The 15,835-nt window shown below is 44.0% G+C and overlaps 1 protein-coding gene across 2 annotated transcripts in view; it reads right to left on the bottom strand.

Annotated features, from left to right (window-relative positions):
* Positions 1-15,835, bottom strand: part of LOC124031552 (voltage-dependent calcium channel subunit alpha-2/delta-2-like) — a 302,484-nt gene that overhangs the window by 74,995 nt on the left and 211,654 nt on the right. For both annotated transcript variants that reach the window (XM_046342944.1, XM_046342945.1), the window contains exon 5: positions 8,673-8,814. In XM_046342944.1, the coding sequence (XP_046198900.1) occupies positions 8,673-8,814 (142 nt within the window). The remainder of the gene's footprint in view (positions 1-8,672; positions 8,815-15,835) is intronic.

Below are 15,835 nucleotides of genomic sequence, written 5' to 3'. Positions count from 1 at the left end.
GAGAGAGAGAGAGAGAGAGAGAGAGAGAGAGAGAGAGACAAGAGAGAGAGAGAGACAAGAGAGAGAGAGAGACAAGAGAGAGAGAGGCAAGAGAGAGAGAGAAGAGAGAGAGAGGCAAGAGAGAGAGACAAGAGAGAGAGAGGCAAGAGAGAGAGAGGCTGCAAGAGAGAGAGAGAGCAAGAGAGAGAAAGGCAAGAGAGAGAAAGAGACAAGAGAGAGAGAGGCGAGAGAGAGAGACAAGAGAGAGAGAGAGACATCTAGTTCACCGTGCTGTGTCTATCCCTGTCGTGCAGATGCTGCGTGAGAGAGAGAGGCGAGAGAGAGAGACAAGAGAGAGAGAGAGACAAGAGAGAGAGAGACAAGAGAGAGAGACAAGAGAGAGAGAGAGGCAAGAGAGAGAGACAAGAGAGAGAGAGAGGCAAGAGAGAGAGAGGCAAGAGAGAGAGAGGCAAGAGAGAGAGAGGCAAGAGAGAGAGACGAGAGAGAGGCAAGAGAGAGAGAGGCGAGAGAGAGAGACAAGAGAGAGAGAGAGGCAAGAGAGAGAGAGAGAGGCAAGAGAGAGAGGCAAGAGAGAGAGACGAGAGAGAGGCAAGAGAGAGACAGAGTGAGAGAGTGAGAGATAAAGAAAGAGAGAGAGAGTTTCCTCCTGAGAGACCTGAAAGAGGCAAGCTGGTCCTAGGGCTCAACAATATACAGACTCTATTTCCTTCCACTGTGAAATACACCATGAGAAAACAGACCCTGCTGCACTGTGCACTACCATTTCCTCAAAAATATGTCAGGCTTTACAGTAAACATGGGCCATCGCAGTGGGCTGCTGCTACAGTAAACTACAGAATAACCACAGAATAACCACTAGTATGTCATAATCCTTCTATTAATTGGGTTCTGAACCTTGGGTGTTTAATGTCTAATAACCAGGCTTTTTGTTAAGAAGAAGGACGGTCTTGATTATCGATGAATCTGGTTATTTTCCCTCTTCCCTTATGTCATCAGCCTCGAGATTCTGGCAACTGTTGGCAAAGATACCAAATTGACACCAAAAGCATATTCATTATTGAAATAACTTAATAGGGTCAACACAATAGTGCCCTTCAAAGGGAAAATGCAGTGACTACGAATTTGGTCAAAAACCTGTTGTAATGGCTAGGTATATCATCTGGTTTATGTGGTATTTCGTTTCCTGACACAAGAACAAGCCAGTTGATCAGAATATATAATGGAGTGTCAGAAATTGCTGTCTGTCTAGACAGAAAAAGACTTTGAAGGAGGATTTTGCAGTAAAGAAAAATACGTCATGACTGCGCTTTGCCTCTGCAGAGTAGCTATAGAGCCCTAGAGTGTGTGGGCAGGGGGATTATGTGTGTGTGTGTGTGTGTGTGTGTGTGTGTGTGTGTGTGTGTGTGTGTGTGTGTGTGTGTGTGTGTGTGTGTGTGTGTGTGTGTGTGTGTGTGTGTGTGTGTGTGTGTGTGTGTGTGTGTGTGTGTGTGTGTAAAAACCACCTACTGTCTGAGTACCCTTGGCTCAAAGACATCCAGACAGGTCCCACCCCAGAAGACACGGGCCGGGAGTTTTATGCAGATGTGATCCCCCTCTATTGTAATGTCAGCCAACCACACTGCAGGCCACACGTACAAACGAGCATATCGAAGAGAAAGGAATGCAAGCAAACAAATTCTCTTTGATTTATCCAGCTAGGATGTGCCATGACTTTTCTGGACAGTTGATAAAAATATACATTTCCCCAGTTGAAAGATTTGCACACGGAGGCGGACAGGGCCCCTGAGCGCTGTGTTGGGCTCATCTTTCACGTAAAACAGGCCTCTCTCTGATACCTTTAAAAGGTGATTCATCAGCTCGCCTGATGTATAAAGCACCCTTGGCTTTGCCCCTTTATGGAGCAGGACTGCACACCAAGTAGGGAAACAATTATATGAGTGGGATCTACGGAATATCCCTGTGTGAGACCATCCCTCACATACACACAACGGACCCCCACTTCACACACATTATTCACGGTGCCATCAAAATGGATCTTTTCCCTTCTGCCTAATATTAATCCAGTATTACAGTAAAACTAATACACACACTAATACACACACACTAATACACACACACACACACACACACACACACACACACACACACACACACACACACACACACACACACACACACACACACACACACACACACACACACACACACACACACACACACACACACACACACACACACACACACACACACACACACACGGCTAGTGTAATATATCCCAGGGTAAATACAAACGATCCCTCGTTAAAAAAAAATCAATTTGGGATGATAGAACTCAAGCTATTAATGGACAAGACCTTAATGTAATAACCATTATCATCGTCATCATCGTCGTGGAGATCTTTATGCCGTTCCTCTGATGAGTGGCCAGGAACCAGCTGCATGGTGGTTGCAATAGAACTTCAAGTCCCCAATTCCTTTCAACAAACACATACAATACTCATTTATTTTGAACACACACGGCACAGGGGTAGTCGTCACCACCTCACACATCTACAAAGACACTGGAAAACAAGGACTGGGCACTGAAGGAATTGTTGATTATCTCCAAATTTTAGAGATAGAAGAAGATTGACGGACAAAGACACAATTTAAAAGGACTTCCCAAAACATATACTAATGATATTTACCACAAAAACTGGATGGACGTTTCCCTAAACACCTGTGTTCTCAAAATGAGGATTTCTTAAATGGAATGTATTTACAAAAACATCCATAACCAACTGAAGTAATGCTGAATCGTATTCAAATAACATGCAGTAACACTAACAACCTAGTAATACCACAGCTAATATACCTGAATATGAGGTACACGAGTTAAACTGTGTTCATAGCGGATAAAATGTTTGAAAACACTGTATCTCTGATTGAATTCCTGTCCTGCTCCCAAACCGCCTTGAACTGTGAAGAGGAAATCCAACCCTGAACGTCTCAGACGAATCATGAATACGGAATGAGAGACTGCTGAAATCTAAACCCTTTACCCGCCCAGATACCTTTTTCTAATTAAAGTGATGCAGTCAATAATAAACAAATGAAATATATTTTGTGAGCTTGGTGGTGAGTGAAGTGGAGTCTGGTGTGCTGGCTGTTCTCATTAGAGTGTTGGTAAATGATAGTGCCCCTTCACTGGGCACACACTTTAGGGTAGGGGGGTAGGGAGGAGGGATGCTGGGGGGGGGGCAGGAGGCGGAAGACGGAGCGAATCAAATCAAGAGGAACGGTAGAAATATAAATTATTTTAGCTGTCTTCTCCCTCAGAGTGAACAACATACATTTAAATCCTATCCCCCCCCCACACAGTCATTTCCTTTTACGAATCACTTTAGCTTTTCTTTCTCAGTCTCTCGCTCCTTAAATCTGACTTGATGTTGAGGAGGAGTGAGCTGATCTCCAGCATAGCGTGAGCTGGGTGACAGCGAGAGAGCATGTCTATTTCCTCCACGGGCTGAGCCTGCAGTGGGCTGTGCAGACTGCACAGCAGCATATAGACTTTTAGATGTCATTTTACTGTCTTTTACTATTTTCCTTTTCGCCTAAATGACTCGCCCTACCTTTTCAACAACCCGTGTTGTTATAATGTAAATGAATGACCCCTTTACCCCTTTACCCATGTAAATAAATAGTGGTACTCCTCTAAAAGTTTACAACAAGGCCCACTAATTGTACCTACTATACAGTTGGAGTCCTGAGTATAGAGTGAATGCCTATCTAGATTAGCTCTCCAAACCTTCATCTGCTCTTCTCCTTTAGTTCTATTGCCTGAGTGTCTCTAAAGGATCATGCTTTTGTGGCCGTGTACCTGGGCAACGCCAGCAGACTATAGATCTCTCAGAATCCCTTATTGAATACTGAAAACCCCCCCGATACCAATCTCTCCCTCTGTTTCAAACACTCTCACTAATACCCCACAGATTCCCTCTCTATCCACTGTAGTGTATTTCCCTGATTTCTGTTCTGTGCCTCCTAGTCTCTGTGACTTTGTTTCTTGCTCTTCCTGTGTCTCCATGACATTGCGTGTGCTCCGTCATGTTTGCCTAAAGCCTTCCAGAGGGGTGTCCACGCCACAGCCACCTTGGCAGAGCAGGGGCTAATATTCAAAGACAGGGAACATGTGCCTTTTGTTGGTGGTTTGGGCATAGAGAGAGAGAGAGAGAGAGAGAGAGAGAGAGAGAGAGAGAGAGAGAGAGAGAGAGAGAGAGAGAGAGAGAGAGAGAGAGAGAGAGAGAGAGAGAGAGAGAGAGAGGGAGATGGGCACAGCATCCTCCCTCCGCAGGAGGGGAAGGGAGGATTAATCCTTCCATTCAGTCCAACCACCAAAGCTTCACTTCACCCACTCTTTCATCTGCACAATTAGTCACTGCTCTCCATTCTATTGTAATAGGCACATTACTCACTGCTGATGTGTAGAATAGAAAGACAACAACACAGTCTGCCACTGGAAAAAAAGCTCTGCATACGGGGGATTTAAACTTTATTCTCACTTCAAGACTGAAAACGGGGTTTTCTGTACTTAAATACTCTGTCTTTCTCTTTATGATTCAGTTAATATGACGACAGCCATGTAAATATAGCAGTATGTGTGTTTAACCGGTTATCTCTTAAATGAAAGGGGACAAAAAATATGAGGAACCTGGTTGGAGCACCACCAGTGATTACGTGCTAATGTATTGTACAGCTGTAGGATCTTAATTTGACCACTCTGCTGGAGGGGAACTTTCCTGCAATGCAAGACATTGTAATTTCCACATAGAAATTTCAGACTTGATTTTCCCTTACGGAAATGTATCAACCCCTCAAATGTATCAAAAATGTTCCATTAACTATAATCCACATAATAATGTACATTTCCTGTTGCTGCAGGATTATTTTCCTGACATAGTAATCTGGGTCAAATTAAGATCCTTCATCTGTATAGCAGCTGTGTCTGCCAAACTGTTAACAACATCTACAGCCCTGGTGCAATAACCATTAAATGATCTAGCTGTGAGACGTCTCTGAAACTAAAAACAGACCCAGGAGTTAAGCGCATGATGGGATTCTTTCAGTGGCGTTTACTTAACTCTCCTCTTCCTGTTTCTCTGTGATTCCCTGTGAGATTGTGTTCCCCTGGGCTCTTCCCCGGCTGTTTGTTCCCTCAACATTTCCCCAACGTTCCCCCAACATTCCCCCACCACGAGAAGACATCCCTTTTTTTCTCCACAATGCAACAGCACCACCCACATCAATTTAGTCCTCTGTGGCTGTTTCTGTTGCGGTGTCCGTTCCGTAATAAGCATTGATAATTAGAAGAAAACTGTTTGAATGTTTGACCTAAGCTAATTAGAAAGTCTGCAGACTTGCCAGCAGGAATCCGCAATGGGATAATGAATCATAAAATGGTTCATTACTGCGCCCAGGGAACACTCTCAATCTCAATAAACGGACATGGGCCCTGGCAGACAAATCAAACCAGGACACACACACTGCCTCATTTAGCTGCTAAAAAGAACACAATAAAAACCGTTGCTCTAAACCGTTTCTATTATTAAAGTGTCTCTCTCCCGATTCTCCTTTTCTCCTTCTCTCTTTCTCCAAACCCTCCCTCTCTCGCTCTCTACTCCTCTCTCTCTCTCTCTGACTTTTTCTCTTGACTTTTTCTCTCCCCCCCCGTGTCAAAAAAAACCGCTGCTGCAAGTTTCATTAACATGTGTAACACACTTTTGTAAATAAAAATAAAAACTCCTTGTCATGTAACAACAACCACCTTTACTCCATGTGTAACTCTGTGTTGTTGTCTGCTCACACCGCTATGCTTTATCTTGGCCAGGTCGCAGTTGTAAATGAGAACTTGTTCTCAACTAGCCTACCTGGTTAAATAAAGGTGAAATAAAAAATATCACAGAGGACCAGACATACTGCCAACGTTTCCTAGTTGGGCCCCTTCTCTCAGATGTTCATAATGAAAGCAGTAAAATAGCAGCCCCTTCAACTACACAGAGGATGAGTGCTCATAATAAACTCTAGCCATGTACTCCATCCGCAAAGCACAACACGGAACACTAAACTCATCCATACCATAGCCCACTAACACTTACTGCCATATACACATAACACCACACAACACTCCAGCCCCTGTGTAGATAGTACCCTCTTCCAGATCAACAGTTCCAGGCTTTTGTTCTCTAACGCTGACCCTCTGGCTGCTCTGCTCTGTTCTCCCTGGGTTGGGCAGACAGCCTCTCCTGCTCACTAACAATGCTGCTGGTCCACTGCTCCTCCAATAAGCACAGACCTCTCTAGACCCACAGGCAAACATTCCACTCACATCAGCTCCCCGTCAGCTCTCCTAGGCAGCTCTGGTGTTCCAGCACTGAGCAGCAGCCGTCTCCGTTTGGTACTGAGCATGTCCCTGGCCTGCCCTCTCCAGAGTTCTCCGAGCCCCGGGACCCCAGAGGTAGAAATGTCCCAGTCTATTTTCTCCACGTGAAATTCAGCTTTTAACTTCCGATCCCTGGGGCCATATGTATCAAGTTCCTCAGAGTGGGAGTCTGAGGATCAGGTCCCCCAGTCTATGCAATCGCATTCATTGCGATCGGAAAGGCAAAACTGATCCGAGATATGTACACTTGATACATATGGCCCCTGAGAATTTGCTTAACTTATTCCTAATAACATGATTTTAAATAGCCTAACACCACTGGTCATATTATTTTGTGCTACTGTCCAAAAATGTGGTTAGAATTGATGATATATTTGTTACTGACACAGGCTAGGCTACTGAATGATATACGGAGTAGAGTGTGGGGACGATCAGCATCCGTATACGAGTACTGCATTTTACGAGCTACTCCACTCAGAAACAAAAAGAACAGGAACTCAAACAACATGCTCAAAACGGAGCTGTTGTCAAAACTGGAGTAGCTGGGCCAATCTTTCCACTGCAGGCTACGCACCGGGAGTTGATTTGCCCACAACAACAGTAAACATTTTTTGGCAACGCAAAACTCTTAAAGGCCCAGTGCAGTCAGAAACATGATTGTCCTGTGTTTTATATATATTTTCATAATATGAGGTTGGAATAATCTGTGAAATTGTGAAAATTATGATAATGCCCTTTTAGTGTAAGAGCTGTTTGAAAAGAGTTTTGGCCTGCCTGGTGACATCATCACACAGTAAATGAGTTAATAGACCAATAAGAAAGAGATTTCCAAACTTCTCTGCTAATAACAGCTAGTTTTCAGTTTCCCCCTCCCCTAGCAACATCTTGCTTGAGAAATTGCTCTTTGTTAAAGAAGCTATTTTTGTTTCTTTTTGACCATTTTCATTTAAAACAATCACAGGAAGGTACTTAATTGTTACCCAGAAATTATTTGATATTGACATACAAATGGCTGTATTGGACCTTTAAAAATGAACATCCTCCCAGAGTACTCCATTCTAGCACTGTGTTTCTATAATCCCCTGCAGGCTCAATTGGAAAGCCTTTATTCCGATACAAGCCCAGCGAAGAGAGAATCCAGGGCCCATGAGAGAATCCAGGGCCGGCGCAAAATGTCTGCAGTAACAACAGGCAGGACTGATTGCTCTATAGTCGTTCGTCCATGCTCTTTGACCCCTCTTCCTGGATAAGCACAGGCTAACTCTGACAAGATTGGCCCAGAGAGGCTGCTGGGGAAGCTTATTATAGACCTGTTGGCTAGCTTCCATACCTCGGAAATAACAAGGGTTCTTCTGACGAAGAGGAAGACTGCAAAACAAAATGGGTGGAAATGGTGGTCTATCTGTCAGCAGATCATTTGAGATACAGCCAGATAGTGAGAGTGAACACATCGAAATCCAACAGATTAGAGCAGGATAGCGGAGAGAAGAGATAAGAGAATGTTGGGCGACTGTGAGAATACAACCTCTGCAGATACAGTACGTATGTCCACTTTCTTCCATTGCTGGAGTCCCAAAGAAGGTGTTATGCCTGGTAGGGCTGTGAGGTGCCAGTCAGGGCACCAGTATCCAGGAGCAGGTGAATCAATCCCTGCCCACGCAACCACACACACACGCACACACGCGCGCGCACGCACGCACGCACGCACGCACGCACGCACGCACGCACGCACGCACGCACGCACGCACGCACGCACGCACGCACGCACACACACACACACACACACACACACACACACACACACACACACACACACACACACACACACACACACACACACACACACACACACACACTACTGCAGGTTATCGTGATCAGCTAACAACCTCTGAAGGAGAAAGGTCCGGTCTAAGGCGCAGAGAAATAGGCGGTTTCATGTTCATCCGTTCACGACTGGCTCAGGTCTGTAGGAGAACTATGAGGGGGAGATCCTCCCAAACTGATAAGGAAGACACACAAGACCGCCTCGGAAAACAAGATGCGGCATCTCAAAGGTGTATCATGTCAGAACATGTCTCATACGAAACCCTGTGTGTAACCTAGCAAAAAGGTTCAGATCATAGACTGATAGTGAATTTGTGTGTATTTGTGTGGGAGGATGGAGGTGCAGTGTATTTGTGTGAGGATGGAGGTGTAGTGAATGTGTGTGTTATTGTGTGGGAGGATGGAGGTGTAGATGTAGCTTGGTACTTACAGCCCTTATAGATGTCTGTAGGGATCTGGACAGCGCTGTAGGAGTAGTTCACTTTGTTTTTAAAGTTGGGATCGTCCACAAACTCCAGCTTCACGGAGTAGGGGTTCTCCATCAGGTTCTCTTCCCCGTCTTCATCCTCCGTCTGCATAGAGAGATTCACAGAGAGAGAAACACCCTGTCAGTGGGATAAGCACAGGACAGAAGGAAACAGACGGCCAGAGACACGGACTAACACAAAACAGACATCCGCCCTGCACAGCCACAAACAAACACGAATGCACTCACACAGGTCTGCATGCACAAGTGCATGCGCGCACACACACACACACATATACACTTTTGGATGAAACAACAAGAACGGCAATTACGCCGCCTTTTAAGCTGGGTTTGGAGTTGCCTTCTATTCTTTGCCTCATTACAAAGCAACAGCGGGTATCAAAGCAGACACGAAACAGTGAGAATCAATTAGTGTCCAAGATGGCTATCACAGACACATTAAGGTGGCACACAAATGAACCCTGACAACAACTAACAACCAACACCACTCAATCACATGCTTTCTCTCTGCCACCCACACGAACACGGCAGAATCTCCAGCACGTCCATGCAAGTGTTACTTCAGGAAGCCAGCTGGAGCTGCCTTGTGTTTCTGTTTTGACGTTCACGACAACATAATGTCTATCGGAGGTCTGGTGCCGTGGCGTCGCCTCGGCAGAGAGCTGCTGTACATTTGGTGAATATTTGTAATCATTTCTTTTCATAGCATTTTCCCTGACAAACTTTTTGTTTTATGAATGACCTATTAGGTTATTATTATAGTCTAAATCCAGCATGCGAATCCAGCATGTTTTCAAGACTGAAGTTGGCGGTTAGTTACTGGCTAGATAGCTAGCTAATGTTAGCTGGCTAGCAGGCAATGTTTTGATTCGATGATGACAGCTATCTGGATGTTGAGGATGGAGAGAAGCCTGAATACAGAGGTATACAGAGATGACAGCTGACCATAAAGGAGAACTAAGTTATAAGGCTACTCATCGACAGAGCTGCAGTGGAGCAGGTTGAGAGCTTCAAGTTCCTTGGTGTCCACATCACCAACAAACTATCATGAGCCAAAAACAAGAGGGCACGACAACGCCTATTCCCCCTCAGGAGACTGAAAAGATTTGTCAGGGGTCCTCAGATCCTCAAAAAGTTATACAGCTGCACCATCGAGAGCATCCTGACTGGTTGCATCAACACCTGGTATGGCAACTGCTCGGCCTGCAACCCTAAGGCACTTACAGAGGGTAGTTCGTACGGCCCAGTACATCCCATCAAGCTTGGGGCCAAGCTTCCTGCCATCCAGGACCTCTATACCAGGCAGTGTCAAAGGAAGGCCCTAAAAATTTCCAAAGACTCCAGCTACCCTAGTCATAGACTGTTTTCTCTGCTACTGCACAGCAAGCAGTACCGGCGCACCAAGTCTAGGTCCAAAAGGCTTCATAACAGCTTCTACCCCCAAGCCATAAGACTCCTGAACACCCCCACCCCACCCCCATTTTTACACTGCTGCTACTCTCTGTGTATTATCTATGCATAGTCACTTTACCTCTACATACATGTGCATTGACTTTGTACCAGTACCCCTTGTATATAGCCTCACTACCGTTATATTATTGTTGCTTTTTAATAGTTTGTTATTTTTCATTTTTTACTTTCTTAGCACTGATTTTTCTTAAAACTGCATTGTTGGTTAAGGTCTTGTAAATAACCATTTCACTGTAAGGTTTACACCTGTTGTATTCAGTGCATTTGACAAATAAAATTGGACTTGATTTAATACTCTTGAATTACTACTGAAGTGTGGTGTGCTTTCTGAACCCCAAGTGGGTGCTGCATTTTGTTAGTAGTGAAGAGTTGTGAGCTAGCTAAACTAGGTGGCTAGAACTACTATGAAGAAATCTTTTTTACCCTCATCAATCTACACACAATACCCCATAATGACAAATCGAAAACAGGTTCTTAGAAATGTATGCAAATGCAAATATGTACATTTTAAAAATCCTTATTTACATAAGTATTCAGACCTTTGCTATGACAGTGCATGTCAATGCAAAAACCAAGCCATGAGGTTGAAGGAATTGTCCGTAGATCTCCGAGACAGGAGTGTGTCAAGGCACAGATCTGGGGAAGGGTACCAAAACATTTCTGCAGCATTAAAGTTCCCCAATAATTCAGTGGCCTCCATCATTGTTAAATGGAAGAAGTTTGAAACCACCAAGAGTCTTCATAGAGTCAAGAACCCGGTGGTCACTCCGACAGAGCTCCAGAGTTCCTCTGTGGAGGTGGGAAAACCTTCCAGAAGGACAACCATCTCTGCAGCACTCCACCAATCATGTCTTTATGGTAGAATGGCCAGACGGAAGCCAATTCTCAGTTAAAGGCACATGACAGCCCGCTTGGAGTTTGCCAAAAGGCACCTAAAGACTCCCAGACCATTAGCAACTAGATTATCTGGTCTGAACTATTTAGCCTGAATGTCAAGCGTCACATCTGGAGGGAACCTGACACCATCCCTACGGTGAAGCACGGTGGTTTCAGCATCATTCTGTGGGGCTGTTTTTCAGCTGCAACGACTGGGAGACTAGCCAGGATGGAGGGAAAGATGAACGGAGCAAAGTACAGAGATCCTTGATGAACACCTGCTCCAGAGCGCTGAGGACCTTCGACTGGGGCGAAGGTTCACCTTCCAATAGACAATGACCCTAAGCACACAATCAAGACAACGCAGGAGTGGCTTCAGGACAAGTCTCTGAATGTCCTTGAGTCCAGACTTGAACCCAATCGAACATCTCTGGAGAGACCTGAAAATAGCTGTGCAGCGACACTCCCCATTCAACCTGACAGAGCTTGAGAGCATCTGCAGAGAAACCTGTTTTTGCTTTGTCATTATGGGGTATTGTGTGTTGTTTGATAAAGAAAAAAAACAATTGAATCCATTTTAGAATAAGGCTGTAATGTAATAAAATGTGGAAAAAGTCAAGAGGTCTGAATACTTTCCGAAATATGTTTTTAAATGTATTATAATATATATAGATATATATATATATATATTTTATCACCTTTTTCTCCCAATTTCGATCTTGTCTCATCGCTGCAACTCCCCAATGGGCTCGGGAGGCGAAGGTTGAGTCATGCATCCACCAAACCGCACTTCTAAACACCCACCCGCTTAACCCGGAAGCCAGCCGCACCAATGTGTCAGAGGAAACACTGTTCACCTGATGACCGAGGTCAGCCTGCAGGTGCTTGACCTGCCACAAAGAGTCGCAAAAGCGCGATGAGCCAAGTAAAGCTCCCCCTGGCCAAACCCCCCCCTAACCCGGACGACGCTGGGCCAATTGTGCACCGCCCTATGGTACTCCCGTTCACGGCCGGTTGTGATACAGCCCCGGGTTCGAACCCAGGTCTGTAGTGATGCCTCTAGCACTGCGATGCAGTGCCTTAGACCGCTGCGAGACTCGACTGGCCTAGGATTCAATCTTGATTATCTATCTACATATGACAAGCCTTGCCTTTTCAAGAGCCCATCGTGAAAATAAATAGGAATTAGATCTAAACACATCCTCTGGCAGAGCTTATTCATTTATCTTTGCCTCCAAATCCTAAGGGAGCTCGCTAAGACTCTGCAAGGTGCATACTGACAGAATATAGCACATAGCTAGTACTACAAATGAGTTAGGGCAGGCCTACACATCCACTGTACAATATACACACATACTGTATATATGCATTGCATACCATAAGGAAAGGGAGGCAAAAACATCCATCAAATACTGTATAGCATACTGTATACCATACTGTATATAATACTGTATACTGTATATAATACTGTATATAATACTGTATACTGTATATCATACGGTATACCATACTGTATATAATACTGTATACTGTATATAATACTGTATATAATACTGTATACTGTATATCATACGATATACCACACTGTATATAATACTATAATACTGTATACTGTATATAATACTGTATATAATACTGTATACTGTATATCATACGGTATACCATACTGTATATAATACTGTATACTGTATATAATACTGTATACTGTATATAATACTGTATATAATACTGTATTATAAGAAGTGTTGGAGGTAACATGTTCAAAAGGTTTACGAATGTGTTACAAAGTAATGCGTTACCGTAATAATATAACTGTTCCAATTTGAGTCCAAATATTACAGGTACTGTAAGAAAGGTGGTTGTTACTTAGTTACTTTTGTTATCATTACTTAGTTACTTTTGTTATCATTACTTAGTTACTTTTGTTATCATTACTTAGTTACTTTTGTTATCATTCCCTTCCTAGTTACAGTTATTGATCAAAATAGATATTTGTGATGATGATGATTATTCCATGTCGGGTTGGCTCAATATTTAAAATCCCCACGCCCCAGATTGCAATTGTTTTGGTCCTGAGATTGAGGTCCTCTCACCAGAACAAAAGTAAAACATAAACAAATCCTCAAATACATATAGTTCATTACTGTATAGTTCACACTGAGACCTGCCCACATATCATGAATTAATAGAGCAGCAAGGGTTCATTGAATCTGACATGATAAAAACGGGTTTGTTTTTTCGCAAAATGTAATTCAAGCCTCATAGCCTGTGCAAGAATTGATTTATGTCCGGGCTTTAATTGTCTATTAAAACGCAATTACAAGCTGTTGTTGGAGAGGATGGGAAGAGCAGAGCAGGGGCACACTTGTGATGATAGCCCACTGAATGTCAACGCTAGGAACAGTGTGGTCACAGACCAGGAAAACATGCTACAGTACCTTACAGGAAACGCATCATCAGACATACGTCAACTGTCTCCCGCTCTTGTGTGTCTCTTGTACATACAGTGTGTCACAGTGTGTCTCTTGTACATACAGTGTGTCACAGTGTGTCTCTTGTACATACACAGTTGCGCAAATCACAAACTCACTGTTATAAAAACCCATTTACACAAGGCTACACTCACAGGTTATGGGCCTTAGTTCGACATCTATCTTTGTCGGTTTTGACTGTAATAACAATGTATAGCTCATAAACTGTCTCCTGTTCCTCAACACATCCATTCATTCTGTCAAAACCTTCCCACTCAGCGAAAACGTTTCATAATCGTTCTGTCACCTTTTTTCTTCTTCTCCTCCTTCCAATCATCTCCAACTGCATTACAATGTTAAACTGCCCCCCCCCCCCCACACACACACACACACAACAATGACCCCATCACACAAGAATATAGACTTGAGAAGATGTGCAACGTTAAGGTCGCTGGTGACAGCGTACAAGTGGATGGTGGTGGAAGTGACCGCGAAGCTCATTGGTTGAACAATATAACACTAGCCTTGTAACATGACAGCAATGACAATGAATGTGTTCATGACGATGATGCGTATTCAGCCAAAGGGTGAGAGTGTTACAGCCTCACGCTGGTCTAGCAAAGAGGATCCCTCGGTTACTGATGCAGTTCCGTCAAAACGCGTGGGGTAATTGCGTCACGGGGCAGTTTGTTGGCATGGGTGATTAGGTAGGACATGCTGGTTCATCGCTGAGGATGATTGGGTTAGAGGTGCTGGTTTATCAGTTAGAGAGGAAGTGGGTTAGGAATGCCGGAAGGATTAGTTACAATGAAGGTCTTTGGGTTCGAAGGGTGGATTATTGCTTAACATAAATGTAATTAGATTAGAAATACTATTGTATTAGTTGCAGGGAAGGCGACTGGCTTAGAGAAAGGGGTTGCATTTGTTACAATGAAGGTGATTGGCTTAGGGAAGTCGGGTTATCAATAACGGAGAAGGCGATTGGCCTTCATAAGCCCCTCGTGCATCATCAGCATTCTGTGGAGTCCCGTCCTGTTGTTTGTTTATCTCTCAGCCTGACTGTCATTCCAGTGAGGCCCTCTTTTTCCAAAGAGCCCAATCATAATTAACCAAGGCAGCTTCTAATTAGGAGCTGAATAAATCCACACAGGAAAGACTGATTGGTTCATTTTCTTCAGCCACCCACCACCTGTTTTGCTCGATTCATTACCCAATTTATTAATTTTATCTCCCCATTCTCAAGGTTTAATTAAAGGTTGAAGAGGCCAGGAATGACATTTTGAAGACTCTTTCATTTCCACTTTTACCCATCTAGGGCTCGCCCATGATCACAAGCATCTCTCGCCTCCAAACCCAGCTCATTCCTTTGATATTGTGTGTGTGTGTGTGTGTGTGTGTGTGTGTGTGTGTGTGTGTGTGTGTGTGTGTGTGTGTGTGTGTGTGTGTGTGTGTGTGTGTGTGTGTGTGTGTGTGTGTGTGTGTGTGTGTGTGTGTGTGTGTGTGTGTGTGTGCACGCGTGTGTGCCCATGTGTGTTGGTCAATCGCACAGTACAGATTGTGGATCACTTCTGAACCGAAAGCCAAATAACAAACTGAGCTTTGACAGTGTAATATGGTGCAGTGTATGACAAAGCAAAGAAAATCCAAATGCAAGACGAGTCTGTGTTTCAAATGCATTGAGAAGCTACAACAACATTAGTGTTTCCAGCTAGGTGGCCGACGTCTCTGCTCCTTGCCCTCCACCAAAACGCTCCCTTATCGTAATTTACAAGTTATATGCATTCCACTACCGACCAAATAGCAGTTTCAAATGAAAGTGAGATAATGCGGAAACCATTGCAATTCCACCCAGAGTGAGCTTTGTCTGTCCTCCGCTGAAGCCTAAGTAATAATCTTCTCTTGGGTGTGCCTGATCTTGTCTCTTTCAGTTGGGTTGTTCTCGCAGAGGGATTTTCCCCCAACAATGGCTGATAAAAACAAAACTCTAAAATCAATATCATATTGTTCTACTGACAGCCAATGAGGTGTTGCCGGGACAGGCCAAGACATCATGCCTATAATCTTTCATGTGTCGGCGTGTCTGTGTCTGTGTGCGTATTAAAGTCACAGTAAAAAAAAACAGTATGCATAATGGGACCCTGCCAATGCAGACAGGTCATTGTCAAAGTGCCAGAGCAAGAGTTGGGGTGAGGATAAGGCTAGACCCCAAGATAGTCTTAACATGGGGTGTTATTAATCCCAATACTAAGCAATCCCCTCCAGTGCCACTACACATACTATTGTGAAATA

The sequence above is a fragment of the Oncorhynchus gorbuscha genome, linkage group LG03 (genome assembly GCF_021184085.1).
Source record: "Oncorhynchus gorbuscha isolate QuinsamMale2020 ecotype Even-year linkage group LG03, OgorEven_v1.0, whole genome shotgun sequence".
NCBI classification, from domain to species: domain Eukaryota; kingdom Metazoa; phylum Chordata; class Actinopteri; order Salmoniformes; family Salmonidae; genus Oncorhynchus; species Oncorhynchus gorbuscha.
Note: the sequence above shows the minus strand (reverse complement) of the source record. Positions and strands in the feature narration are given on the sequence as shown.